This window comes from Pleurodeles waltl, chromosome 3_1, assembly GCF_031143425.1.
Source record: "Pleurodeles waltl isolate 20211129_DDA chromosome 3_1, aPleWal1.hap1.20221129, whole genome shotgun sequence".
NCBI classification, from domain to species: domain Eukaryota; kingdom Metazoa; phylum Chordata; class Amphibia; order Caudata; family Salamandridae; genus Pleurodeles; species Pleurodeles waltl.
The window spans coordinates 768,299,791-768,327,089 of NC_090440.1; the positions used below are offsets into that span (position 1 = coordinate 768,299,791).

The 27,299-nt window shown below is 41.6% G+C and overlaps 1 protein-coding gene across 6 annotated transcripts in view; it reads right to left on the minus strand.

Annotated features, from left to right (window-relative positions):
• TEAD1 (TEA domain transcription factor 1) overlaps nt 1-27,299 on the minus strand; it is a 380,567-nt gene that overhangs the window by 23,872 nt on the left and 329,396 nt on the right. For all 6 annotated transcript variants that reach the window (XM_069223580.1, XM_069223578.1, XM_069223584.1 and 3 more), the window contains 2 exons: nt 18,252-18,425; nt 5,747-5,887 (listed from right to left, as the gene is read on the minus strand). In XM_069223580.1, the coding sequence (XP_069079681.1) occupies nt 5,747-5,887; nt 18,252-18,425 (315 nt within the window). The remainder of the gene's footprint in view (nt 1-5,746; nt 5,888-18,251; nt 18,426-27,299) is intronic.

Here is a 27,299-nt window from a genome sequence, read left to right on the forward strand (position 1 = left end):
CTTCACAGGGATGGAAGCTGCCACCCACACCCCTCCACCGGCGATTTGCTGACATCAGCATGCACATGGCGGGCCAACTTCATCAAGAGGCAATGGGGTTACGCTGCAAGCCATTTGCTTTCACCACGGTTGGGGAAGAGGATATCACAATATGATTTTGGGTAAGACAGGATTGTGGGATCCATGTTCAGCATACGACTCTGGGTGAGTGTACCATTTTTATCTGGAGATGCTGGGGGCTATTGAATGGTTGGTAATTTATGGATTCCCACAGAATTTAGACATTTATCTGTGAGAAATATAAGGACAATGTATGTTTAACTAAAGCCTGAGGTCATCAATGCCTTTTCATTAAGAAAACCTGCTAGTTGCCTGCTGAGCTAAGATTCAAAATCCACATTTACCCAAATCTTTAAAAAAAGTGTCCTTATTGTGTTTTTGGTACTTTTCTGTTGTAGGCACTGGGCACAGCCACCTAAGTGAAGTACCACTTATATCAGGAGATGTGGGGGAATGCTAGGTGGCAGGTAATTTATGAATTCCAAGAGACTGTAGTCATTTCCCAGACAGAAATGTGAGGAAAATGTGTGTTTTTGTAACCATGGTTTGAGTTTTGTTAGGACTTCTGAGTAAAAAAACATGGTAACATCCACACAAGTCATTCCACTCTGGATTCCCCCAGCATGTCTTGTTTTCAGAATTGTCTGGGTTTGGTAGGGTTTCCCTAGGTGTTTCCAGAGCTGGGGCCAAAATCCACAGCTACCCAATTTGAAAAAAAACAGCTGGTTTTCACTGTTAAAATGTAAGGTGTCCATATTACAGTTTGGGCTCTTCCCTGTCAGAGGTGCTAGGCCCGGCTACACAACTGAGATACCATTTTTATCAAGAGATGTAGGGGAATGCAGGGTGGTCAGTAATTTATGAATCCCTGCAGATTTTATATGCTTCTCTGGCAGAAATGTGAGCAAACTGTGTGTTTGTTAACCAAAATTTGAGTTTTGAAAGACCTTCTATGTAAGAAAACCTGGTGAATGCCACACGGATTATGTCACCCAGGGCTCTCATCGGTGCCTTCTTTTCAGAAATATACAGGTTTGGTAGTTTTTGGTAGTTATTTTCTGGCTGTCGGCTGAGCTAGAGCCCCAAATCCACAGCTATCCATATTTAAAAAAATGTCTTCAGGTTGCCTTTTGGGTCATTTTCTGTTGCAGGCGCTATGGCCGACTATTCAAGTCAGGTACCATTTTATCGGGAGACATTTGGGGACACAGAATAGTAGAACACTTGTTATCGCTGTATTTGTGCCCTCCAACTGTAAGCTAGTGTGCAAGAAGAAAACATTTTGCAAACTACTCTAAATCACAATAGTGTGTTTAACCCTTAATTCAGAGGTGTACTAATAACCACTGTTCCTACACTCAGTATCTTGCACACATTTAAAAAACTACATAGGCTTAGTTCATACCCATTTTTCTTTCTTTCTATTTTACCATATGAATTGCTGTATAGCCCTTTAACAACGAAAAATCATTGAAAAGCAGAGTTCCGTTGTTTGTTCTGGGTACATCTGATCTTGGAGAACCTTCAAACCCTATATATGCAAACGAACTGAAGCGTCTAGCAGAGGTAATGGTATATTGCTTTTGTAAATATGTCAGGAACTATTGCCAGTGTTGTTAAGTTCTTCCCTCAGCAAAAACAATTCCCCTTTTCCTTGTACCCACGTTGGTTACAGCGGCGTCTTCATTCCCGCTGGCTCTTGCGGAGGCTGTTCTTAGAACTAGCTTCTTCAGCTTTAACTGCCACTCAAAATGGTGGCTGCAAAGCTTTGTGAGGTCAGCGTTCTAGTGTTTCTACCTTAGTCTCATGCTGAAGCTTCCCTCCAGCTGTTTCTCTCTGGGAGCTGTGCACTTCAACTGTCATCCTGAGGAAAATGAGAAGTGTTCCTGAGGTGCTTCATTTAATGGAGAATTCTTCCAGTTTGGAGTAATTCATTCTTTTTCTTGTTACGGTGTGCACACCAGCTACTTTTTCCCTTCTGGAGAAGCTGAATTTCTTCCTTCTTCCAACAACTGGCTATCGGCTTTCTGAGGAGAATTTGTTTTGGCTTAACAGAACTTCAAGCAACTGCAGTAAGGAATCGTTTTGTATGAATTCCAGACTTGCCAATAAATATATATACATATATATTCAAAAACTCTTCACCGTGCAGACTTGCCAGTCTTAGAGACAAACCTCAGTGCTCAGACTAATTCCTAGAGACCGTGATTGAGAAAGCTGAACCTTGAGAAGGAGTTTTTATTTCCTGTAAAAGACATTAGTAGATTGTATATTTGTAAACCTTTAAACTGTTCTCCAGAGAACCTTGGATACCTCTGACTCCTGGAGAAAAGAAGATATTAAGTTAACATTGTTCTCTTAGAGAGAGGCTAGTCTCTCAAAAGATCCAGGTTAGGAGAACAATAGAATTGGGTGAATGTGAATGGCTGAACAGTTGAATGCGCAGTAGGAATGTACTTATCTATGCTCTTATCACCTGACTGCAGATCCTTCCTTTAAAGAAATCCCAAATAAGAAGAAAGGTGCAGGTTACAGAATCACAAACTCAATATCCTATCTTGAAGAGGGAAACACAGGCTGGAACTGGATCTGGAGGCGGTCTCTCTTTTTCTATTCCCATTCCCCTTTCCCCTTAGCAGATTAAGGGCTCAGATAATCAGTAAAGTCTGAGCACACATCTGTTGGGGGGAGCTGGGTAAAAGGCATCTGCTCCTGTGGAAGTTTGATTTAATGGGTAATCTCCTGACAAAATATAGCCACTGTGACAAGACGTTGAAGGTGAAAATGCAGTTACAAATGGCTGTTTCTTTCTACTAATTTTAGGTGTTGTTTTATTTTAATAGTTTCTCAGTAGAGAATTTGAGGGATCTACAAAAAATTACCCCTTGCTGAACTGAGAATTTGTCTACTTTTCAAAAATGTATAGCTTTGAGGGGTCACCCCTGGGTTTTGCACCTGTTTTCACCACAAACTGCAAGTAGGCTGAAACCACAAAAATTAGGAAGAATAGAGTACGTTTTGTTTTTAGAACAATTAAAAAACAATGGTAATAATTGTTATTTTGATACAACTGTGCTTGTCAGTGAGAGCTTGAAAGATGGTGGGCCAAACACATCAAACATTTTGTTGATGCCATTTTTAGAAAAAAATGCCTTCTTGCTCAGCACTTTTTTAAACTGTTTTTCACACAAAAAATGGAGCTATAGTTTGGCTATTTTCTCGGGCCACTGCAGGAGAATCCATAAACCCTGAATACCATTAGAATCCATAGGATGTTGGGGAAAAAAGGATGAAAACTTGGTATAGATTCTATGGCCCTCATTACAACATTGGCGGGCGGCAACTGCCGCCGCCAAGTTGTAACCGCTTTGCGGCCGCCAATGCGGCCACACTCCTGCGGTGCCCATTATGACATCCCCGCTGGGCCGGCGGGCGGAAACAGAGTTTCCGCCCGCCGGCCCAGCAGGGATGTGGGCCGCAACATGGGAGCCGGCTCCAAATGGAACTGGCGGTGTTGCGGCCGTGCGATGGCTGCAGTTGCACCCGTCGTGCTTTTCACTGTCTGCTAAGCAGAGAGTGAAAAGCTGTGTGGGGCTGTGCCAGGGGGCCCCACAACTCCCCTTTCCGCCAGCCTTTCCATGGTGGTTCCTACCGCCATGGAAAGGCGGGTGGGAAGGGGACTCGTAATCCCCTGGGCAGTGCTGCAAGCAGCGCTACCCTGGCAAATTACAACCGCCGGGACCACCGTGGCGGAAAAATTCCAGTCCCGGCGGTGCGACCGCGGCGCATCTGCCGTGGTCAAAATACGCAAGATTGCACCGCCAGTCTGTTGGCGGTGCAATTGCCAAAATAGCCCTGGCGGTCTTTGACCGCCAGGGTTGTAATGAGGGCCTATATGTGGGAAATAAAAATTATGAAGGCATAAGGAAGATCTAAAATATCCACTTTACCCATTATATAATGCTTGTTTATGCTTGTGGAACTGGTTAGATCCTCATGACATTAAAATGCATGATGTTGAAATGCACTCTGGAGTTGGTTCCTATAGCTATTTACTTGTGTACGTCTGGCTCTTGTATGCGTATGCCAATTTTTAAGAGTGAAATCTCACATTCTAATTTCTGGTTTTCCACTTGAAAACGGATGTTACACAAACTTTTCCAGTAGGTAAATCAAGTTACAAATTCAGGGAATGGACAAACCATGCTGGAATAACTGGTGAGTTTAAACAATTGCGAGTGTTCACACAACTCTTCTCAGACTCCCTGACACTCTGGAATAGGGTACAAATGTACTTCTAAGATGGACAACAGTAAGGGCCAGATGTACGTAGGTATGGCTTTGTAATTTTCTAATTGCAATTTTTGAGATTCTCAGTTAGGGAATCACAAACACTCATGTCCCAATGTGTCTTTGATACATTGTCGGAGTCGCAGTGGATTGCAAGTAGACGTAGCTCACTAATATTAGTGAGGTAGGTCTCACTTTGTGACCTATTGTGAATCACAAGAATCACAGGGAAGGTGGCCTGCTGGGGTCAGAAGACCACCATGTCTATGATTGCTTTTTCTAAATACAGTCCATTTTCCTTAAAGGAAAACAGGATGCGTTTCAAAAAGAAAAGTGAAAAGTTTTTTTTTTTTTTTTTTAAGAGTAGGCAGTGGTTCGAAAGACCACTGCCTGCTCTTAAAAAATGTTTTCACCTACATTCACAAAGGAGAGGGGTTTATTGGGGACTCTTTCCCATGTGCAAATGGGTTACCACCCTTTCAAGGAGTTGGTAAAATGTAAATGTTTTGTGACTGCATTTCGGTTGCAAAACATTCACACATACCAGTGCCGTTTGGTATTAAGAAGGGATGCCCTAAACATGCCATTTTTTAATACCGAATCGCAAAAGCAAAATGTGATTATGGGCCAGATGTACGAACGGATTTGACCCATTCTGTGTCTATGGGAAAAAGCTTTCGTACATATGGCCCTGTGTAACAAGTTACAGAGACGCATTTTGCCTTTGTGCATTGGCAAAAACATTTTTCCGGTTGCAAACAACTTTGCAACCTGATAAATGCTTTATACATCTGGCTCTATAAACCTTGCTAGAATGAGAGTGGGACCGGATAACTGCCGAGAGTGTAACAGAAAAGAGTTCTTTTTCCCTAAGAAGAAACGCTTAAAAGTTGGTCCCTATTTATCAAATGTTCTGCATTATCGAATATGCGTGTTCATATCTGCTAATGGCAAAATGGAAACGTTAAAATTTTATAAGACTAGGCATGGCAACCTGTGTCTATCACACGATTTCTGCCATGATTCTGGAAAGAGTCGTGAATTCTTAAAATCTGTAGAACTGCACCCATGGGCATATAAATTTGGTGCAAAATTAGGACGATGTTCAAGCACTGGATCCATACCTGTCATTTTCCAGCATGGAAATTGCTATGAGGGGAACCAAATTTTGAATGCATAAACTTACTAAAATAAACGTCTGTGAATATGCTTGGGCTCGGCAGAAAGGTATTCATAATCGTTTATGAAACAAATGTGCCAATTGGTACTTTTGATTAACGGAAATCCTTATTTAGTCTAGAATGATAATGGTCAACGCATACATGATTCTTCACATGACAAATAATATCGTAAGTATTAGGATAAAGTCAAAACAAAAGACGCAATATTAACTCACCTCTACTTTCTCAACTACTTGTTTTCCAAATGAACAGACCTTTGTGGAACAGGTAATTGTCATGTTTTCGGAGCTCTCATACTGACTAGTTACACCGTAGAATGCCCCTGCGTCATCTTGAATATTGCAGTTTAAGTCCGCCTAGATAGAACACAAGACGTTTTAGTAAAGCAGATAGCAGGACTCCTTTCTTAGAACAGAGTGACAAAAATCACACGAATATTTTACTGGTGTGCACAAAGAAATACATATCTGGAATTCTCAATGAGGGCCAGTGGTTTGTAGGTGGTGGGCACCTGTGCTCATTTTTGCGGAATCTGGACCTATTTTTCATCATCAGATTTTGCCCCAAAGAAAAAGAGACAAAGGCAGAAATAGGAAACGGGGAAACTAAGGAGGAAAAGGCAGATAAGAAAACCCTGCACTTTTTTTTTACATATTTAGCTCAGCATGTTTGTGTAAAACAAAATTACAGAATTTCATGTTTAACTGTAAATATACTATATCCATACTTTCATACGAATTCATGTTGTGTAAAGGTTTGACCCACTGTTAGTTTTGGAAACTTACAGTACAGGTCCTTGGAAAGTAATATTCGCTCGTTAAACACCAGTTTCCTTAAAAGGAGTCACTGCATTATTGAGTGTGATAATCATGATTGCATGCAGCCTCACTGCAACATTTTTCTGGGTCTGGCCTCTTTTATCACTAGACATTTGTAAACTATTCTGTTAGTTATTGGTGATGTTTTGAAAAAAATATGCGGAAAGATGAACATTCGTAAATCACCATTACAATTCAATAGCACACTAAATTGGCTTTTCCTATATGGTGCAATAAAGCCACATCTGTTTTATCTTGACACAACTTTTCCAGGCATATCTATCTATCTATCTATCTATCTATCTATCTATCTATCTATCTATCTATCTATCTATCTATCTATCTATCTATCTATCTATCAAGAAATGTCTTACTTTTGTAACACTCTCTTTGGTAGAGAATCTATCTAGCTGCAGATTCCCCACTTCTCGAATATTCCCCAGGTGCCAGATTGGATCTGGAAACCTTTCAGCAGTATATCTGCGCACAGGAAAGTGGCACCTTGCAGCTCATATATGCAGCCATTTAGGCGCCACTCCTGTGCACTGATGGCAAATGAAAACTGAACTGCCAGACACTGTGCAGATTTCTAGATTTAGGATCTTATAGTTGAACCACAAAACTTGGAAGATGGGAGGATCACTGAGGAATCTGCTGCTAGATAGAGTCTCCACCAGAAAGAGTGTTACCAAAGGTAAGTAACTTGTTTTTCCGATAGAGACTTCTAGCTGCAGATTCCTCACCTTTTGAATAGATACCAAAGCAATACCTATTCAGAGGTGCATCTGTGGATGGATTCAAACCAGAATGCTCTGCAGGACCGAATTGGCAAAATTACCCTGTCAGCAAACCTGACTAAGTCATAATGTTTCATAAATGTATGTATAAAAGCCCACGTAGCCCTGGACTCTGCATGCCAAAGCTATGGTAGCAGCTTTGGCCCTGCTAGAATGAGCATGCAGTCATTCTGGAGGTGGCTTCTTTGCCAGTGACTAGCAGATATCGATGCAGAGCAAATTCAAGTGGGAGATGGTGCTCTTCTGCACTGCCCTGCCCTTTTTTGCTCCAATGAACCCCAAGAAAAGCTAACCACCCACCAGGTGGTCTTTGGTACTGTCTACGTAGAAACTCAGCACTCTCTTGGGGTCCAAGCGATGAAGTCTCTACTCCTCCTGGGTGAGGCAGAGCATAGAACTCTGGCAGGGTGATGGTTTGCCTTAATTGGAATGGCATCACAACCTTTGGCAAGAAGATTGCCCATGTCCACAGAACCAATATGTCTGGGAGGAAGGAAGTGTATGGAGGATTGACACAAAGAGACTGAAGCTCACTCAAATGCCATGCTGAGGTGATGGCAGTGAGGAGCATAGTATTTGATACTAAGGAGCAGTAAAGGACAACTATGAAGAGGCTCAAATGTAGTGCACATCAGATAAGTCAGCACCAGGTTAAGATCCCATTGTGACTTGACAAAAGGAGAAGGGGGAAACACATGTTGCAGCTCTTTCAAAAACTGCTTCACAACCAGTGACTTTAATAACAAGGGCTTATCTAGTAACCTTAGGAATGGCGAAACATAACTTTCAACTTTGCCCAAAGCAAAGCCTTGCCAGGTAAGTGTCATAACAAATAACAGAACACCAGATAGCTTGGCCTGAACGGAGTCAGTCTGGTGTGTGCAGCACCACGTCCCAAATTTGTCCCGACAGGAGTATACCGTTTTTGTTGAGGGACACCTGGCTGCCAAGATGACATCAACCACCTCCAGAGAAAGGTCTAAGGTGTTCAGTTGTCACAGCCTAATCTCCATTCATAAAGTTGGAGAATTCAAAGGCCTGGGTGCAGGGCCCTGTCCTGTTACTGAGACAGCAGGTCTCCCAGAGGGGCAACCTGGTCAGAGGACAGGTGTTCAATCCCAGGGGTTCTGGATACCATACTCCCCATGCCCAATCCGGGACCACTAGGAGGACTTGGGCCCAGTCGGTCCTCATCTTCTTGAGAGGAATTTGGGCAGGAGTGGTATCAGCGGAAAATGATACAGGAGTCCTGAGGTCCACTTGAGGCAGAACGTGTCTCTGAGTGAGAGATATTTTGGAGAGTCCAATGCACAGAACTGCTGCAATTAAGTATTTTCAGAGGTGGCAAACAAATCAAGCCAAGGTTCTGTCAGTTCACAGAAGAGACCTTGCACCACCTCAGTGTGTAGCTGACATGTGTGATCCACTAGGAGTCAACAGCTGAGCTCCCCGACACTAGCATGCAGTGATCCTGCCAGGTAGTTTACGACCAGATAAATTCCTTGGTGGTCTAGCCACTTGCAGAGGTGCAAGACCTTCTAGCGGGGGCCTGTGACCCCACCACACCCTGTTTGTTACAGTACCACATGACAGTGCTGTTGTTTGTGTTCACCTGTACCAGCCTCCCCTTGATGGATGGCAGGAAGGCTTTCAATGCCAAGCATGCATCTTCAGGAAGAGGATGTAGAGCCAGGACTCCGCATGACACCAGCTGCCTCTGATCTCCACCTCTACCAGGTGGCCACCCCAACTCAGAAGCAAATTGTTGGTCACTACTCTCAGCTTTGGGTGAGAAAGGAAGGGAAGGCAGAGCGGTCTGCCACTGAAACAATCATGCTGCAGTAACAACCACTATAAATCTTTTGCAGTCTCTTTTGAAATCTAGACCAGGTTGCAGAGATTTCCTGGCTTTGTGCCCACTGGAACTTTAAATTCGTACGCAGCATCACTGAGGTTGTACCAGCACCAAGTTGGTGTTAGAAAGGACAACTGAAATCACATCCTCAGGCGGTGAAGTCAGCATTGGTGTTAATGTGCCTGGGGATGTCATGAGTAATGGCAACAGCAGCAGATGCAATACATGAGCCAAAGACAAGGTAAAAGTGGAGGGTGCAATGGGCACTGAGGGCAATCTCACCAGCAGTAACTCAGGTGAAAGACTTCTTAGCTACTTGAGGCCTGAAGGGGTGCCAGAGGGAGTCAGCAGAGATCCAAAGAGCTGGAGCACAGCTGCATGGAACTTTTCAATCTGATGTGGCATGGCTGAAGGATCTAGAAGCTTTGATGTTCTGATACCAGCTGTAGAATCGGCTTCAAAGTTGGCAAACTTCGAGAGCGAAATTGAGAAGGCTGGCACTGTCTCTGTTTCTATTTAGGTGAATGTGAGTGGCATGAGGAAGAGGAGTCCCATTTTGACTTCTTTTGTGTTTTATGCCTTCCTGGGGACTTGAAACGCAATGAAGACTGACCTTTGGAGAATGGTATAGAGAGCAAAGTTTGGACGCATATTGAGACTTGGAATGGTCCCATCGCAGAGTCTTCAAATGCTTGTAGATGTAGAGTTTTGCCTCATGTTCCCTGATGGAATTTGGGTTCATCTGATGCACAGTCTCTACATGCCTTGGAGTCATGACTCAAACCCTGGCGCTACAGTCACACCTGATGGGATCTGTCACAGACATTTGCTTGTGACAGTCGCTACAGGGCTTAAAATCTGTTGTATAGGGGGAGATATCTCTTGCACACAATTTAGAGAAAAATCAAGATAAATGTCTATGAAAGACAAGATCTGGATCTGCGTCTTGAGGTGCAGAAAGAAAGGAACTGACATAAATGAGGGGGAGTAGGATCTAACTAGCATAACAGTGTCACGCTCAAATGCACAAAGATAGTCCTGAAACGTTTACGATCCAGTTTGATACCTGGGCAATATTCAAAAGGGGAGGAATCTGTGGCTAGAAATCTCTATCAGAAAAATACATATATATATTTTTCTGAAAAAAACAAATGTTAAAGTGAAGTTATTGTTAAGTATGGTAGGTAATACCATACTTTACAATGAAAAAAAACAAGACATTCATGAAAAATACATAGGTTAAACTAACATTATAGCTAGGTGAAAATATTAATTGCAAAATACCATTTAAAACTCAATAACCACTGCAATTTACCAGTTATAGTTAACTGAAGTAACTATATTTTGTGAAATACATAACTGTAGTTATGAAACTATATTTCATGAAACGCATATCCTATTTTCAAATAGATTGGAATTGTTTATTTCTGAAACTGGAGAGACATCAGCTGCATTACTGAAAGGACTGATCAATAGTGGATAATGGTAAAGTTTTGTTCTGAGATGGTTGCAATTTACCAAGCAAACCTGATGGTTAGAGATGAGCTCTAAACTCACAAGCACTGTTAAGGCATGCAATACTGGTGTATGTGAACGTAGTTTATGTACTAATCTCACATGTGCAATGAACAAATGTTCAGAAAGAAACAGCCATTACATTGCAGCAAGACCTTAAAAAACAAGAGCAAAATAGGCACAGAAAATTGCATCAATAGATAAACTGCCATGTTCCCCAAATTATTGGGATCACATTCAGTAGGCTTCCTGAGCCTCAAAAAGAAACTATTAACCTCATACTATTTTAAACTAAGGGCCTGATTTAGAACTTGGCGGATGGAATACTCTGTCACAAACGTGACAGATATCCTGCGTGCTGTTTTACAATCTACATAGAATATAATGGGATTGTAATACAGTGGATAGGATATCTGTCACATTTGTGACGGAGTATTCCCCTCCACCAAGTTCTAAGCTATGCAAAGCCCACACACACTTGTATGCCATTGGGCCTGAAGTTGGAGATGTGTGTTCCAGTATCCTTCTAGCAACCAGTTCATCTGTTTAGCCCCAAGCCAATCATTAGCATCTTTTATACCCTTTTATATGTTGTAGTCAATGGAGAGAGAAGGGCTTTGCTCATCTCCTGTATTTGTCATACAGGATAGTAAACAACGACTCCCTTTACATCATACGAAGTGCACCAAAGCTGCCATTACATTTTCCATGGGCGAGTCCGCCATGTACTGCATACGGACATAGACAGTGAAAATCAGTGACAGTCACCTCACCCTTAACAGCGAGAAGGGAATGTCACTGTGAACCAGTGAACTTTTGGCAGATGGACCACCAGGTCAAAGGTTCATACTGGCAGAACCAGGATTCTTTGATGTAAAAACAACTTCTCCCCTGACTTTTAATGGAGGAGGGGAGCCACAAGTTTGATGGGGAGGGAGTTAAACTGATTTACATTTGTCCGCCTGGTCTGCCAACCCATAAATTAAGCCAATAGTTTACACTCTTGCATGAGAAAAATGAACATCCATCACAATGTAGAAGGGAATACCAATCCAGAAATTGGCTAGAAGAACCAGGATTCCCAGGACAACGATAAATCTATTGAAAATGACAAAGCCTCACATCCTAATAACTTATCCCCTGTAGACATGTATCACATGCTGGCTCTTACCAGCAAAAAGTGTACCTGGTTTATAGAGTGGGTCAGTCATAAGTGTCCTACTCAATATAGTTACCCGGGACCTAATATTCCCCATTGACACACAAGCAATGAATGTTGTAAAGGGTATGATTTAAGTGACTGTGGGTTTCCATAATGTTGTTGGAGCTACCAATTGTTGTATCGAATTAATGATTTCTTCTAGTGACAAGGAGGAAATTTACCAACTCTGTAAGACAGCATACACAGGTCTGGGGTTTCTTCAAGGTAAAGTTAGTGTGTTCTGGGCTTCACAGAAGTGTCACCATATAAGACAGTTTGTATCAGGCTAAAAGCATATAAAGGTTGAAGCAAGGATGTCACAGTCTCGCCGAATCTGCTGCCTTAAATAGGGCATAAACTAAATCTTTGACTCAAGGTAAAGTCTGGCCTTGAGTGGCACGAGGGAATCAAGCACTCATTCACTGTGGTCAAGTAGTTGTTGCTTCTGCTGTCGGTCAGCTATTGTGACTGATAGCACAGACAACCATGAAGCCCCAGCCCTGCACACCACGGGGGGGAGTGTTGACTGTCCCTTTCTTTTTACAAGATTAAACTAAGAATTTTAATAATAAAGACAATACCAAGATATAGTCAAAATGAGTAGACCTTTCATTATAACTGCTCCAATGTAGAATACTGAACACTTTTTCAACTTATTCTAACTTCCTGCATTGACTTTCCTATAAACCTATATATTGTTCTATATACATTTTGAGTATAAATACTGTAATGGATGCACCAAATGTATGTATTTTATTTTCTCAATGGGCTGTTGAAACAAACAGTAAAATTTACGATGTATGTCATAATAATTTATTTTTAAGCTTAATCTGATATTGCAAAGGACTCCCCCCAGTTAAAACACTGGGTAGTATTATAGTTTGATTACTGTATATTTACAATAAATGTGTAAAAAATCCTGAACTGTAATATACGTTTCTATAGCTATTACAACCTTCACTAATTGATATGTCAAGTCTATGATCTGAAAGATTTTCGATGGTTATGCTCATCAGCTACAACATAATAGACACATATTAGTTTTGTGCTTTGTTTTTCTGACAATATACATTCAATTCCCCCCACAGGCAATACCTTAATACCATTTGCAAATCAAATATACTATTCAAAACTTTGTACAAGTTGATATTTTCTCTTGCCCCTCCTGTGAGCAAATCAAGTGCAATATTGTTCACAGTGATTGGAAAGGATAACTTCAGTACTAATGTGGAATTCAATGTCTAAATCCTTGATTTCTAATGTTATTTTAGAATACTTTTTTTAATTCAGGAAGCCTTTTATAACTCTAGATGAAAGTGCAATGCGTTGCATTCTCTTTGCAAAAGGCCCCTTCTGCAACAAGTAAGTTTCTTGATTGCCCAGCTATGAACGCTCCCAAACACTATGAATAAACATTGGTGGCCACCACTGCAAGTCCTGTGTGAGTCCTGTGGTGCACTGGGACACGTAGTATGCCTTGACTTTACTTGTGTCTTTTACATAGGCCAAGTGTCACAGCCACAAAGCCTCACACTAAGCATCACCCATAATTTGCATGCATTGCTGACTACCTCTGAAAAAAAGGAGACTCAAGAACCTAAGAGGTTCTGAGAAGCTTGCCTATGTGCCCGTCATATACATATATTGGTGAACATGAGCAGCAGATCCTTACACCTGTCTCTCGCAAGACCCGCTTCCATAGCCACCAGGGGAAGAAAGATGCTTCCCACACCCCTCCAATACCCTTTCCACCCCCATCTTTCCTTACTTCCATTTTCTGCCTGGTGAAAGGAGGCAATACATATAAGCATAACTTTCCAAAGAATGGCACAGCTTGCAGGTTTGAACCCTGTAAATCTGAGTGCGGGTGTTGTTCCTCTGGGAACAGATGCTTGTGATAACCAGATTCATCTGTGGAGATACCAGCAAGAAACTTTATTTCCAGGCACATGGTATCACTGCATGTAGGTCGAGGCACATGTAATTCATGCCTCGGTGTCCACCTCATTTTTGCCGTTCTCCTCAACTCTTAATCTGATTTGGAATATGCCACTAATAGCGTAATTAACGAGTCAAGCTTCTGTACGAGAAGCACTTCATAGTCTTGTTCAAATTCTGTTTAGCTGATTGTAACCATTGTGAAAGCATATGTGGATGCTTCCAACTCAAACACAAGTTATGCTGTAGAACTACAGACTCCCACAACTGTGAATTCTACATCTTTTAGAATTAACTATCACATCTACATTGCTGGACTTTGACACATTTGATAATCACAATTTTCAGTGACAGCTCTACTGGGATGTCATTACCTATTCTATTTGGTTTGGTTTGGATTTTATATTTCCTAATTTCTGAGAAAAACAGAATGTAATCTATTTTTGAATGAATACTGTCAGTGTCTATTTAGAAAAGTGATATTTTAGTGTCTTATTTTTGGCATCACTATATAGCCTTTCAGCTTAAGTAGTTCATGAGTTTAGGCAATCCATGAGGACACACTGGACAGCAGACCTTCAACATACTGAGGTCTAAGAAGCTTCTGAGATCAGCCGTGAAATTTGCCTTCATCATGAAGAATGTTAATTAAACCTAAGGTTCCTCTCATCCTGGTACCTAATTTAGATATGCCAAAGGGCCAGAGGTATTCGGACTTCCAGAAGTTCATAATGGGATGACAATAATGAAGAGGCATAGGGGAGAATGAATCACTGGTAGCATGAATCTGTGATTCAACACTGAAAGCATCCCATACCTCTTAGTTTATGCCATTTCACTGATATATGTGTAGGAAAAATAGGTGATCATGAGTGAGGTTCTCCATGCACCTCGATGGGGAATGTAGATCTTCTGCAAACAGCTCTGTCTTGTTGCAGTGGAGAGTCAAACCCCTCATATGTATTTTAGGAGAAAAATGGGACAATTTGCATCAAGACCATTGCCTTCACAACCACCCGACATTCATGTCACGAACAGCAGTATCTGGAAACCTTCTGCTATGCTCAGTACAAACTGTCAGTCTATCTGCCTCAAACTGAGGAAGGGCAGGGAGGATGCCTGTTAGGAACTTTGGGGAAGAATGTGGCTTCTGTCAATTCTCCAGGCTGTGTTCAGCACAGCACTCTACAATAGCACTCCTGATCTCTTGAAAGACCTGGCGAGGGAATACAAGTGTCAGTACCCTGATCTCTGCTGCAAGCAGAGGATTCTCCACACTCATTCAAACCCTCATATCTTTCAAATTCTCCCTGTAGAATTTGGTCAATGAATTCTCTCCAGTGTCTTCATTCTCATCAAGAGGACCCCTGTCTGAGCCCACAGAGGAGTTTGAGAGGAATTTGAGACAAAGGAGAAGGAAAGAGAGAATGTGTACAGGAGGAAATAATCGAAGAGTCTGTCACATCTTTCATCAGCCTAGGAACTGGTGGTAATTGCAGCAACGGAACATAACAGGGAGGCAGAAGTTGGAATACTGTCATAAATGGCATGGGCCGAGACAAGAAATAAAGAAAAATAGGGTGGCTACTTAGGAGGGTCATAAACGTTCTACTGAAGATCCTCAGGCTGTGATGCCACTTACAAAATCTGTATGATGAAAAGGAAGGCTGCGGTATGGAAGTACACTGGGACCTAAGATGCAGGCCCTTTTTTGCACCTGCACCAGATATCCAATCATTTTATTCTTGTTCAAAAAAATATAATCTTGCACCTGATGTATGAAATATTTAAAAATTCGCAAGCCCTCAGGTTCAATAAATCTGAGGATTTGTGACTCCTAAAAAGGTTTACACTTTACTAAATCCGATTAACGATTCAGAAAAGGTTTTCCAAACTTTTTTTCCATTATTGTCCCACAATCCTTCACAAAACAATAATATTTCACTACCAATTCAAAACTGATAGCCACTTGCAAAAATGGGAGAAGTTTCCTGGGGACGCCTTCTACTTTGAAAATGTTGACAAAAACGTTTTTAGGAGTTAGCGGCCCATGGGATCACTACCTACTCCTAAATTAGGTTTGTTTATCTTTTCATTTCTTTTTAATGTGTCCAGTTTTCCTTTTAGGAAAATGGGCTGTATTAAACAAAAAAGAAGATTGCTATTTTTAAAAGCAATCACATACATGGTGGTTTGCTGACCCCAACAGGTCACCATGCTTGTGACTTTAGCCAATTGTAGTGGGTCATAATTGGAGACCTGCCGCATGCATATTAATTCACCCCAATGTGATTTAAAATTTTGTGAATTAGTGAATAGGTCGGTTTGCAAAAATTCCTTTCGATTTGCAAAAATACAATTTCCGAACACTTGTTGCAAATGGAAAATTTGGGCCCCTGGTGCCTTGTCTCTGGCTGGAAAGGCAGACTTAGCCTTGTTGTTATAAAAGTACCTGAGGCACCCTAGAATATGAATATCATTATTATAATTTTTTTCATTTATAATCTGCTTTTCCAATTAGCAAATAAGTTCAAAAGATATCAAAACTAGGTGCACAAGTGAGAATCGTTTAATCACACTGGCTTTTAAAGAAAGTATGGAATGCAGACTCGCTAAATTCAGCAATGAGTTGGGAAATTTCATGCAAACTAGTCGTGAGTGCAAAAGGCATTCAGTGCAGGTCAATCACAAAAGATGGAAAAAGGTGAACTTTTGTAAATCTAGGGCTAGAGAGCTAAAACAGAATACAGTTCACTTTGATAATGGACATTAATTTACATAAAGCGGTTGGAGCGTCTGGCAGCCACACAGCTTACAAGAAGCAACTGAGTAACTGACTTCTGGGACTGATGGCATATGCGGTGAAAAAAGACAGCTTCCTTTCTCTCTCAGCTTTCTTTGCACATACTTGCATGCCGGCTCAGACACATTTGTCTCCCAGCACAGAACACACTGATGCACAGTTTTTGTGAGTGGGTCAATGATGAAGAAAGGTTCTGTTGTGCAATAAAATCACACTGTCCTTTTTGTTTCTGTGCACATAAATAGGTTCTTTCATTGTAAAGGGCACTGCCAAATCCAGCATCAAGTAAAGTACCCATTTTCTATGAAAACGGAGGAAAGGGGATTTGCATAAAATGATATCCATCAAAAACAAGAAAAGACTCATCATTCAAGGGGTTTTATGACAGACTAACTCAGAGATAAAAACCTTTGATAAACCCGGCTCTCAGCAATAAAGACAAAGAAGATTAGATGCATGCATACATACTCCAAAGTTATTTAAATAATTCACCAAGGAAGAGCACGTTCAAGGGTCCTCTATTTATAATCCGTTTTGACAAGTAGTAGGCTTAGGTATTTAAAAAAATGTCGCTTGTTTCATACAACCTAATTTAATTGTCCTATTATTGTGTAAATGTATTATCCATTTGAATTTCACGCCTGATTTTAACTTCAAAGGAATCTTAAAAGCTCGATCTGTTTACAATGCGGTTATGTAAAAAAAAAAAAAAAATGAAAAAACTAGTTTGAATAGCAAATGTCCGGCCATCATTCACTAGAAACAATGGCTAATGTTAAACATGGCTTCGACTTATTTGCATTCTACAAAGCTTTAAAAATAAAAGAACATGTACATAACTGTCATATGGCCTCATATTATGGGGGACAACTTGAGCCAGTGTTAAACTCTTATAGAAAATCATCTACACGATGCAAATAGTAGGCACATGCGTACAATTAGGAAAATAGAACTACAAGTCCTACATTTGGTTAAGACGCAAATGCGTGTACCATGTGTTAAACTTAGTTCACAGCCTCACAAAATGCATCCTACAATTACTTTCCACGTGGAAACAACTCCTCTAGTCACAAGTCTTCTTCAAAGGGATTTTTCTAAATAGCACCAATGTAACCAATTGCATCCTAGCTTTGCTTACATACCTTTTTTAAAAACAAATGCTGATGAATAGGTGCTATGGAATAAACAATATATGAAGCTGTGCAGAAGGTAATTTGTAATTTGTTACCACTGCAAGAGAGAGGGGCGGAGCATTATGACCCACTGGAGGGGTCTCGTGAGTTATGGCCCCTATCACTCAACAATTGTCATACATAGCATATTACTTTCTGCACATCTGCACACAGATATTTCACACTATTTACAAAGGGTAACAACCAAGACCTACAACTGGAAAGGAGCCTGTCTAAATGTGTGCATCAATAAGAAACAAATGATAGATCGCAGAGTACCCCCATACCACTTACTTTAATTACAAATACACATACTATTTGGATCGTAAAAGCATTAGCGCAGCCCCTAAAGACAGATATGTTTTACAGTTTGGGTGGTCACGTTTCAATTAACGTTGAGCTAAAAAAAAATGCCAAGTTATGAGACGTTCGCGTGGGTTATGGTTATTGAGTCTTCACAGAGTTTGTAGAAGTTTGAAACAAAATCTAATATAAAAACACAAATATGAAACTACAAAAGCTAAGAAATTGTGGGAGGTTGTTTATCCTCATTTGTATACATTTTCTGAAAATCTGCAGATAAAATAGCAGTATACAAAATGACACATGTAGTACACTTACCCAAAATTTAACTAGAAAAAATGCATTTTGTGGCCCTTTGCCAAAGAGTTCTTTTAAACCACCTTTCTTCTCAGGAAATTTATCATAAATTTGACGAATGTCTACAGACTCAATTAGTGGATCACTGTACGAGTGGTTGGACTGTCCGATGTGCACAAAGAGATGTTTGTTGTACTACAAGAACAGAAATAGAAATCATTATAACCACAGGATTACACTGAATTATTTTGACTTTCCCAATGTTCACTCTGGAGAGAGGAAATCACAAAATCTGGAGAGTTACTGGCCATATATATTAAAGCATGTTTGTTTTTTTAGTAAAAAACAAAAGCACCATATTGACACACTTAGAAAATGTACTTTACCTGTGACACAGGTAATCTACTGTCGGGTCTATGTACAAAGTCACATGCTGTTGTGTATTCTTCGTCCTCAGAATAAAATTACCTGCCCACTTTCAGGTTCATCGACCTTTGGTGGTCAACTACAGAGCAAAGAATACTTTTGGGAGACGGCTGTGCTCATGAAAAATAACACAAATTACAAGTTCCAATCACAGTAATTAACTAATTTAAAAATACTATAACTATGTATTCCTAAAAAAAAAGTTTATTATACATCTCCGAGTTTGTAAATCATAACAATCACAAACAATCCAATGAAAATAAAGGAACACAAATGAATGACATTACCCACAATACAAATTCAAATGACAAGTTAAATGCCGTGCTACACCCTTTTCAAAATAGTTTATAAAATAAATCCAACTTGCTTCAAAATAAGTTCAGCAGACATCTAACAAAAGGACGCCCAAACATTTTAAGAGGAAGGGGTAATCTGACAGGTGTGATGTGGTTGCAATGTCAGGGTAAGAGATTTACATGAAAACCTTGGTACATGGAGCAGAGGAGATAGAGGACTCCTGGGAGAGTGGGTTCCCCATTTATTAATGCACTATATATAGCTTCTCTTCTGTAAAAGTAGAACACGGTGGAACCATGTTTGATTTAGTTTCTTTTTGTTGTTCTGTTATTTAAGAAGAGTTACTTTCACTCACACCACTGAGATGGGTGTGTCAACTAGGCATCTGGTGTCAAATTTGCAACAGTTCTTGCTATGCTTGGAGAACAGTTGAACTGTAACTCAGGTACACACTTTGGAAATAACAATGGGGGGAAATATGCCCAAGTGTAATTTAGTGGTAATGTTTGCTCATGCAGAATGAACTTGGAGGTTGACCAAGAAAGGCTAAGTGGCTAGAATACAACAGAAAAAATATAGATGTTACCAAGAACATAGAAGGGCTTGTAGCCTGCCCATTGCTTACTATTGACTGGCTTTCCTTGTCACTCTCTTTTGCCTACTTCTTATTCATGTCCCAGCTTGTCAGTACTCTGTTTGTCCATTCCATGGTGCATTGCCTCTTTATCATCTCTTTGACTGGCTGGCATCTCAGCTTCCACTGCTTGATTTTTTAAGCACTATCTTTTTCTTTTATGTTAAGTACTTCAGAGCACGTGTTTTGGGCTGTTTCTCTTGTGTAGTTCTTTTCCCCTTGAACTCCATGTTGCTCTCTGTCACCCACGAGCTTGTCCTTGCCCCATCCTTATTGCGCTTCTCTGTGTGCTTCTCCCTCTAGCAGCACCAAATAAAAAACAGGCACTGGAAATGTAAAATCAACAAAACCTAAGTATGGCTTATCCTGCCAACAAATCAAATGCTTGTGCAGATAAAAAAAAATCTTGTTGGACCTGACCATCGCTGCAGGATCACCCTCAAATTCTTTGCCTCCACCCTTTCTGCTTTGCTGAATTAGTTTTTGTTGGCTTTAGGACTCGATGCACTCTACCACCGCTACCAATTGCGAACTTGTGTGTGCGCTCGCCCCAAAACATTGCCAATTTGGATTACGCCTAATTGCCACATCTAATTTACTTGCAAGCCCATGGTAAATGGTATTACCTGTACTCAGTGACTAAGGTAATTGCTACTAGCGGGCCTGCAGCACTCATTGTGCCATCCACTTAGGTAACACTTTTAAACATGTCACAGGCCTGCCACTGCAGCCTGTAGTGCAGTTTTAAACTTCTACTTTGACCTGGCAAATGTTTATTTTGCCAGGACTAAGCCTTCCTTTTTAATGCTTATAAGTCATCCCTAAGGTATACGTTAACAGCTCCTGGGGCAGAGTGCACTGTATTTAAAAAGTAGGATGTGTACTTACGTTTTACTTTTTCTGTCAGTGACAAACTCCTAAAGTTGTTTTTCACTGTGGTAAGGCTAACAGTGGGTTACCTCATTACAATTAATAAGTGCTAACTTTGGATTGGGAGCAGACAGAGATTTGCAGTTTCAACTCAAATGAACTGTAATTTAAAATCTTTAATGGCAAAGTCAGATTTTAAGTCATAATGCTGAAAATGACAGTTTTAGAAAGCTAGCATTTTATGTCTTAACATTTGGTGCCTTCTGCCAGTATACTAGATCAATTGACTGTGAATGGCTCTGGTGTTGGAATTTGTGTATTCCTCACTCCCAAACATTGACACAAAGGGCCTAGCTGTGGGCAGGATGGAGCTTCTTTCCAGGACAGATGGGGATGGAGCTGCGTCCCATTTACACTTCAAAGGGCTTACCTGCATCACACACAAAAGAAGCCTGACACAAGCCTTTTGCCACCTCAGACATCTTGGAGCAGGGGACGGGAAGGACATTCCACAACCATATTCCTAGAGTAGAAGAGAGTTCCCTGACACAAAGGATGGCACAAAGGCTTGCATAAAACTGGATCTTCAGAGCCACTCATCAGTGCAATCTTGGGGAGAAAGTACTGCCTTGTTCCTGAGGCAACTGCCCTGCTGCTTGAGGCCTCCCTTCTTCCTAGAGGACTGGCTTGGTGCCTGAGGTTTGCCTTGTCCCCCAGAGGATTGCCATGCAGCTTGAGACCTCTGAGAAGGAATGCCTCTCCACCGTCATATTACAATGTTTCCGTCGGGCTGGTCAGCAGAAACAGTGCAACAGCATTTCCGTCGGCTCTCAGAGGCAGATCTGCACTTCACAATACAGCAATGACTACCTGTGGTGACCGTCAATGCAACGCTCCAGTAACAACTGTCCATGATGCCTGACTGGATCTTCATGCTACAGGGATGACCGTTTTCGAAGCCAGGCCTGCTACAATTGCAACCGTCTGTGATACTCATGGCCTTCTCCATAGCGAATGGAACTGTTTGCACCAGACTTTGAGAAGGTTACCTTTTCAGCACGACTAACCTTATTGCTGTCTAGCACGACCAGATGACAGCGAGTGGCGATTTGTGCTTTTAGACAATATACTTACCAAAAACTTTTAAATTGCATATCTCTGGTATTGCTGATTGGATTTTTGTTGTTGAGGTATCATTTTATTCAATATCATTTACTCTATTTATCTAAATTGGTTTGGGATTTGTCTTGTGCTGTGATGTTAACTAATTACTGTTTGTGTGCTGCTAAGCTGCCATATTTGCTCTAAATTTGCCATGAAGAACCCAAAGTGGTTACCTTAATTTTCTTGGAAGTTTTTGTGCAGAATCATGTACCAGTGCATACGTTGGAAAAATTGTAAATGAACTGCTGCACTTCAATATGAACTCTGCAGATGTACATACAATTTTGTATTGAAAGCTATTTCTATTTCTTAAATAAGGTAAATATTGTGAGTTTTGAAACACTGTGAAGAATTATCCTGTCAAATATTACTAAGAAACATGACATACCAGTGTACTTAAGCAAATAAAAAGAGAGTAGGCTGGCCTGTGGCATTACCTTTTATCTGGATAAAATCAGACCATCCGCATTTCAAATAAATGACTTGGCTTCCTTGCAATGGTAGTTCAGTCTATATGTTATATTCGTGACAGTGACAATATCCAAATAAATTATAATAGTGGAACCCTTTGAACCATTTGAAAATGAGATAAAAAAATAAAAGCTGGCACATAAGAAGCCTGGCCACTCCAAAATCAGCTGTTTAAATACATAGTTGAACAAAGGTCACATTCTAACTCCCGCTTCTGCCTGTGCTGATTTATCATACATATTAACAGTTCATATGTATTAGACAAACAAAAGGGATGACTGTGCTTACTAATTTTGCTCAGCCTTTATAAATTGAATTGAGGTAACCCACACTGCCTGTTATCATACAATAAAGTCTGAGTCTTGGCCTGGATGGCTTCTTGCTTGAATATTATTGTAAACTCTGAAACATTGTTGCTCTGCATCTACTCCAAGTATACCAGGAAGCCTGCAGGAAATGCGTTTTTCCCACAACCTCAACCTGACGACCATGGTGGTCATTCCTAAGTTGGGTCTCCCATCCACCAGCTGTGCCTCCTATCTAATTGATCAACACCGACATCATAATATATGCCAAGATCCTAGCAAAAAGACTGCAGCAGATACTTGATACGGTGGCACATCCGGACCAATGTGGTTTTATGCTTAACCACAGCACTGGGCACACTATCTGGCGTGTCCAAACTGCTCTGGCTCATGTCCAAGACACTGGTGACTCCGCTGTCCTACTGCTTATAGACTTAAAAAAAGCCTTCAATACAGGGGACTGGTGCTATATCGACTCAATGTTGTGCAGCATGGCATTTGGTTCCGTCTTCCGCAGCCAGGTTAAACTTCTGTACAAAGCGCCCTCAGCAAAAGTCCTTACTAATGGGGTGCTTTCATGCAAAGTTCTAATATGGCGTGGGGGCAGACAAGGCTGTCCTCTCACCCTGCTCTTCTTTGCCCTTGCTACAGGGCCCCTCGGTGGGTTCATTCAGTGTGACGTCCAAATGCAGGGATGGAGTGAAAAATGGACGACAGGATTGCATTATATGTAGACATCCTTCTCTTTTTTGCTGATATCTGACTTGCAATGCAGTAGTCGAGTGGCAATCTGATATTCCGATTTGCAATCTCAGCTTCAAATATCTGGGGATACATATATTTATGGTGCCAGAGCTTATACGCAGTCTCAATCTTGTCCTCCTCCTACAGCTGACCAAAACCAGCCTTAACAACAGGAAAGCTCTACCCCTTAACACCCCGGATCATGTGGCACTCATAAAATTGATGATACTTTCCCATCTACTACAAATTCTGCAGAACTTCCCACTCCATATCCCCAACACCTGATTTGTCGGGGTCGCAGCAATGCTTTGGTCTCTTTTGTGGAGTGGTAGGCCCCCGCACATAGTGCCTGCTAAATGTCTCCACTCGGAATGTAATGGTGAATTAGGGACTGTAGACATCTGGCTACATTAGTGGGCATCCCAACTCCTCCTTATAAATGACAAGCTGTTCGGTGGTTGAGCAACCCAGCCTATCACCTGGAGGTGGACTGCCTCATGCTTGGCGGTATTATGCACTTCCTTCATGGCCGACCGATCCTTCTACTTACTCATGAGATCATTAGGGCAGTGTTTCTGGTGTGGTGGGTGGCCAATAGATTCCTGGGTTGGGACAGGAGATTACCCCAACAAACTCCACTATGGAGAGGTTGATGGCTAGATCATATCACACGATTGGAGGGGCTCCGATATTGGGATCTGATTGGAGTCGCAGTGCTAGGTGACATATGGCGAGGTTCACATATGCTTCCCTTTCAGGATCTCCAAACCCACTTTAGACTTTCTCACACTCAGGGACTCATTTACAAGGCCCATGGCATAGGGTGACACAGCAAGTGCCTCTCTGCGCTACCCAGCATCATGGGGAAAGGGCAGACATGCATGTATCTACAAGATACAGTGCATTTCCGTCCTCCCCCCGCGCTGGGGCACAAATTGATGCCATGCACGAATGCAGCCACCCTTGCACCACTGGATCACAAGAGGTGTTTTCCTTTTTCTATGTGTGGACTTGTAAATATGAACTGGGGCACCGGAGCATCAAAATAAATGACCCTCCAATGAAGAAGTGTGCCGCTAGGGCCTTGTAAATGAAGCTCTCAATTTCACAAATATTTGCAACTGTGGCACATGCTCATGCAGTACCAGGCATATCTCACTCATCTGCTTGAGTTTAGTCTGTTGGAAGAGAAGTTGCTGATGGTTGGACTGGGCCTTGAGGGGATTTCCCAGATCTAGTGATCCTTGGTCTGTAATGCTCCTGAAGCACTGCAGCATCTCCGATGGAGATGGAAGCAGTGGGTTTAGACCTGGAGTGCACTGTTTGGTGAGAGGCATGCATGGTCCTTGTGTGCTTGCTACCTCAACACAACTGTGGATGATATAATACTGCACTACTTACACATGACCACCATGATGCCACAGAAGCTGTGGCATACAAGCATTCTCACTTAAACCAATTGTCCTTGGTGCTCTTCCCAAGAGGCTGATTTCTTCCACGAAGTATAGCAATCTCCCATAATCACTTGTCACTGGAGACAGACTGACCAATCCCTAGGGGGGGATTGCAAGACCTATCGCGCTGCACCGAAAATGGCCTTCCTGAGTCTTATGGATGAGCTTGTGGTGAAAGAGAGGACCGGATGCTGGTGGTTCTAGAGCCACTGGTTGCCAAGAGAGACATAGCTCATAGATGGAAATGACAACAACCCCCAGTGCTGAGTGAAGGTCTGGCATGGACTAGTATGCCAAAAAAGAGGAGCTGATTTACACTGTCGGCGGATGTCTACCCGTTTTATAAAATCTGGGGTCGTGGTGGGAATATTATGGAGGTGCAAATATGCCAGAAGCTGTGCCTTTTTCAGGAATAAGATCCTCGATGTTCTGATGGGGACTCAGGTGGGTAGGGAGGTGTGATATCAACTGTGAAGCAATTTTCATTGCCTTTTCATTGTGTTATTGTATTGCAACTTGAAAATAAATAAAGTACCCTTATAAAAAAAAGCCTGAGCCTTATTGAGCTATATGAATCCTCCTTTTGCCTCTAAACTCATTATTCTGTCATCTTTTGGGAAGTAATTCAGATATGCACTGTGATCTATACAACCAAAGTATTTATGAACATAATTCAGATACACAAAATATGTGACTCAAGAAAGGGGCAGGCAAAAAAAGACCAACCAAGAAGGGTGGTACCAGAAGATCAATGAACTAAAATTACACCTCACAGATTGGAGTACTGTTTTGAAGTAACTTGTTCTTCTCTTCTCTGAGACCTTCTTTCGGGATTCCTAACATATGAATGCACTATTGAGCCATACCAAAAGGAAATGTGGAGCTAGTTAGCGTAGGATTGTTCTGCTGAAACAGTGGCAGTCACTCACAAGCCTACACTCCAGACATGCAATGCCTTAAGCACTGCCTGCACTTCATTAAGATCTCAATATCCAGCACCTACCTGAAGCTTAATCCCACTAAAACAGTAATTGTACTTTTTTCCACAAACATCAATCAACAACTAGACCAACTCTGTCTCAACAACCTGAACCAGGATGGATTTGAAGCCCTACTTTCAACCAATAACGTTGGACACCATATCACCCTCAACGATAAGGCAAAGGAAACCAAGATGGCCAGTACTTGCTATTTCTACTGAAGAATGTGGAGTCATTTCCCCTTGAAAGTTACTTCAAGACTGCAGTTCAAGCCAATGTACTCTTGCATCTGCATGGTTGCAGTGCCCTGCTCCATGGCTTCCAGAACCCATCCTGACTTCGCTTAAGTGCATTCTACACACGACAGCATGCCTCAGCAAGGGCCAAAGAAATATGACCACATCATTCCCAAGCCTAATGAAACTTCACTGGCCAGCACAATCTTCAAAACCAGCTGCATCACCTAAAAAGCCATCATAACCTGGCACCAAACCTATCTGACTGACAAGCTCACTGCCTCCAGTGGCTCACAGCATGCAAGCAGCCAGGAACCAATCTCAGTGGAGACAAAGAAATGTAAACACAACAAAAAACGGATATGGGAATTACCAATTTATGCACTCAGCTTCTCAGTTATTCATCATTTAAACATCCTTCTGTTCCTGAACTTCTGTTGATTTAAAATGGGATGTCAAATTCAATCACAAATTGTTTGCCATTCTTCACTGTGCACTGGGTTGCCTGCTTAATACATTTTCATTTGCTCACAGCAAATCGAAGAATAGATTGTTATATTGTTCAACCACTCCCTCTCTGCTATTTCACTGGCTTTTTGTGGCATTTGGTATGTAATTTTATTTTTATTGTATTGTTGTTAAATCTTATATACATCTCATTTGGCGGTGTGGAAAGAGACAGACAGAGACAGACAGAGAGTGGAAGAGAGGGAGACACCAGTCTGCTAACCCCTTGTGCTCGCGTCCTCTACTTTATCTCACAGTGCAACACTTAGACCACTCTCACACCGTGAATCCTACACTATGCCCTTAGCTATGAAATTTAATTCTGCGCCTTAGTCTTCTCTGTTTCTCAAGAAGGCTCAAAGGACATCTTTAATCTCATAGCTTTAACTAATTTTTCTTTCTATTCATGTTCTCTATGTCAGTGCATGTGTCAGTCCAGCTGCCTTGCTTGTATGCTCCCCCCATCTCCATGTTGCTTTATCCCACACCGTTCTTGTCTTGACCTCATTTCTGGTCTCTGTATTGCTCTGTCTTGCCGTGTGCTACTATGCTCCTTCCCCACAACCAGGGCATGCCCCTACAAAATGACGTGGCCATCCAAATCAAAACCTTTTTAGAAAAATACTTTAGCCATGCTGCAGAGTATTAGAGATGCTGCGCAGCACTGCTGAAAGCCATTGGCAATGTCAACAGGTTTTTGTGATTATTTCTTTTCTATACTCCACTGATCTTATTCTGAAGAAAAATAAGAGGGCACAGCATTCTTCCCTGAAGAAAGTAAAACCATTCCTTTCAGGAGGCTGTTTCAGAACATCAGTTCAAGCACCGTGCTCTTGATGGGGGCAATGCCCAGCTAATTGGCCTCCAGCATCCATAGTGGGCTCCCTTAAGGGCATCCTGGACAATGCAAGATGCCTCAGTGAGGGCCGAACACATATCACCACATCCCTCTGCCTGATGGAATTCCACTGGCTCTCCATG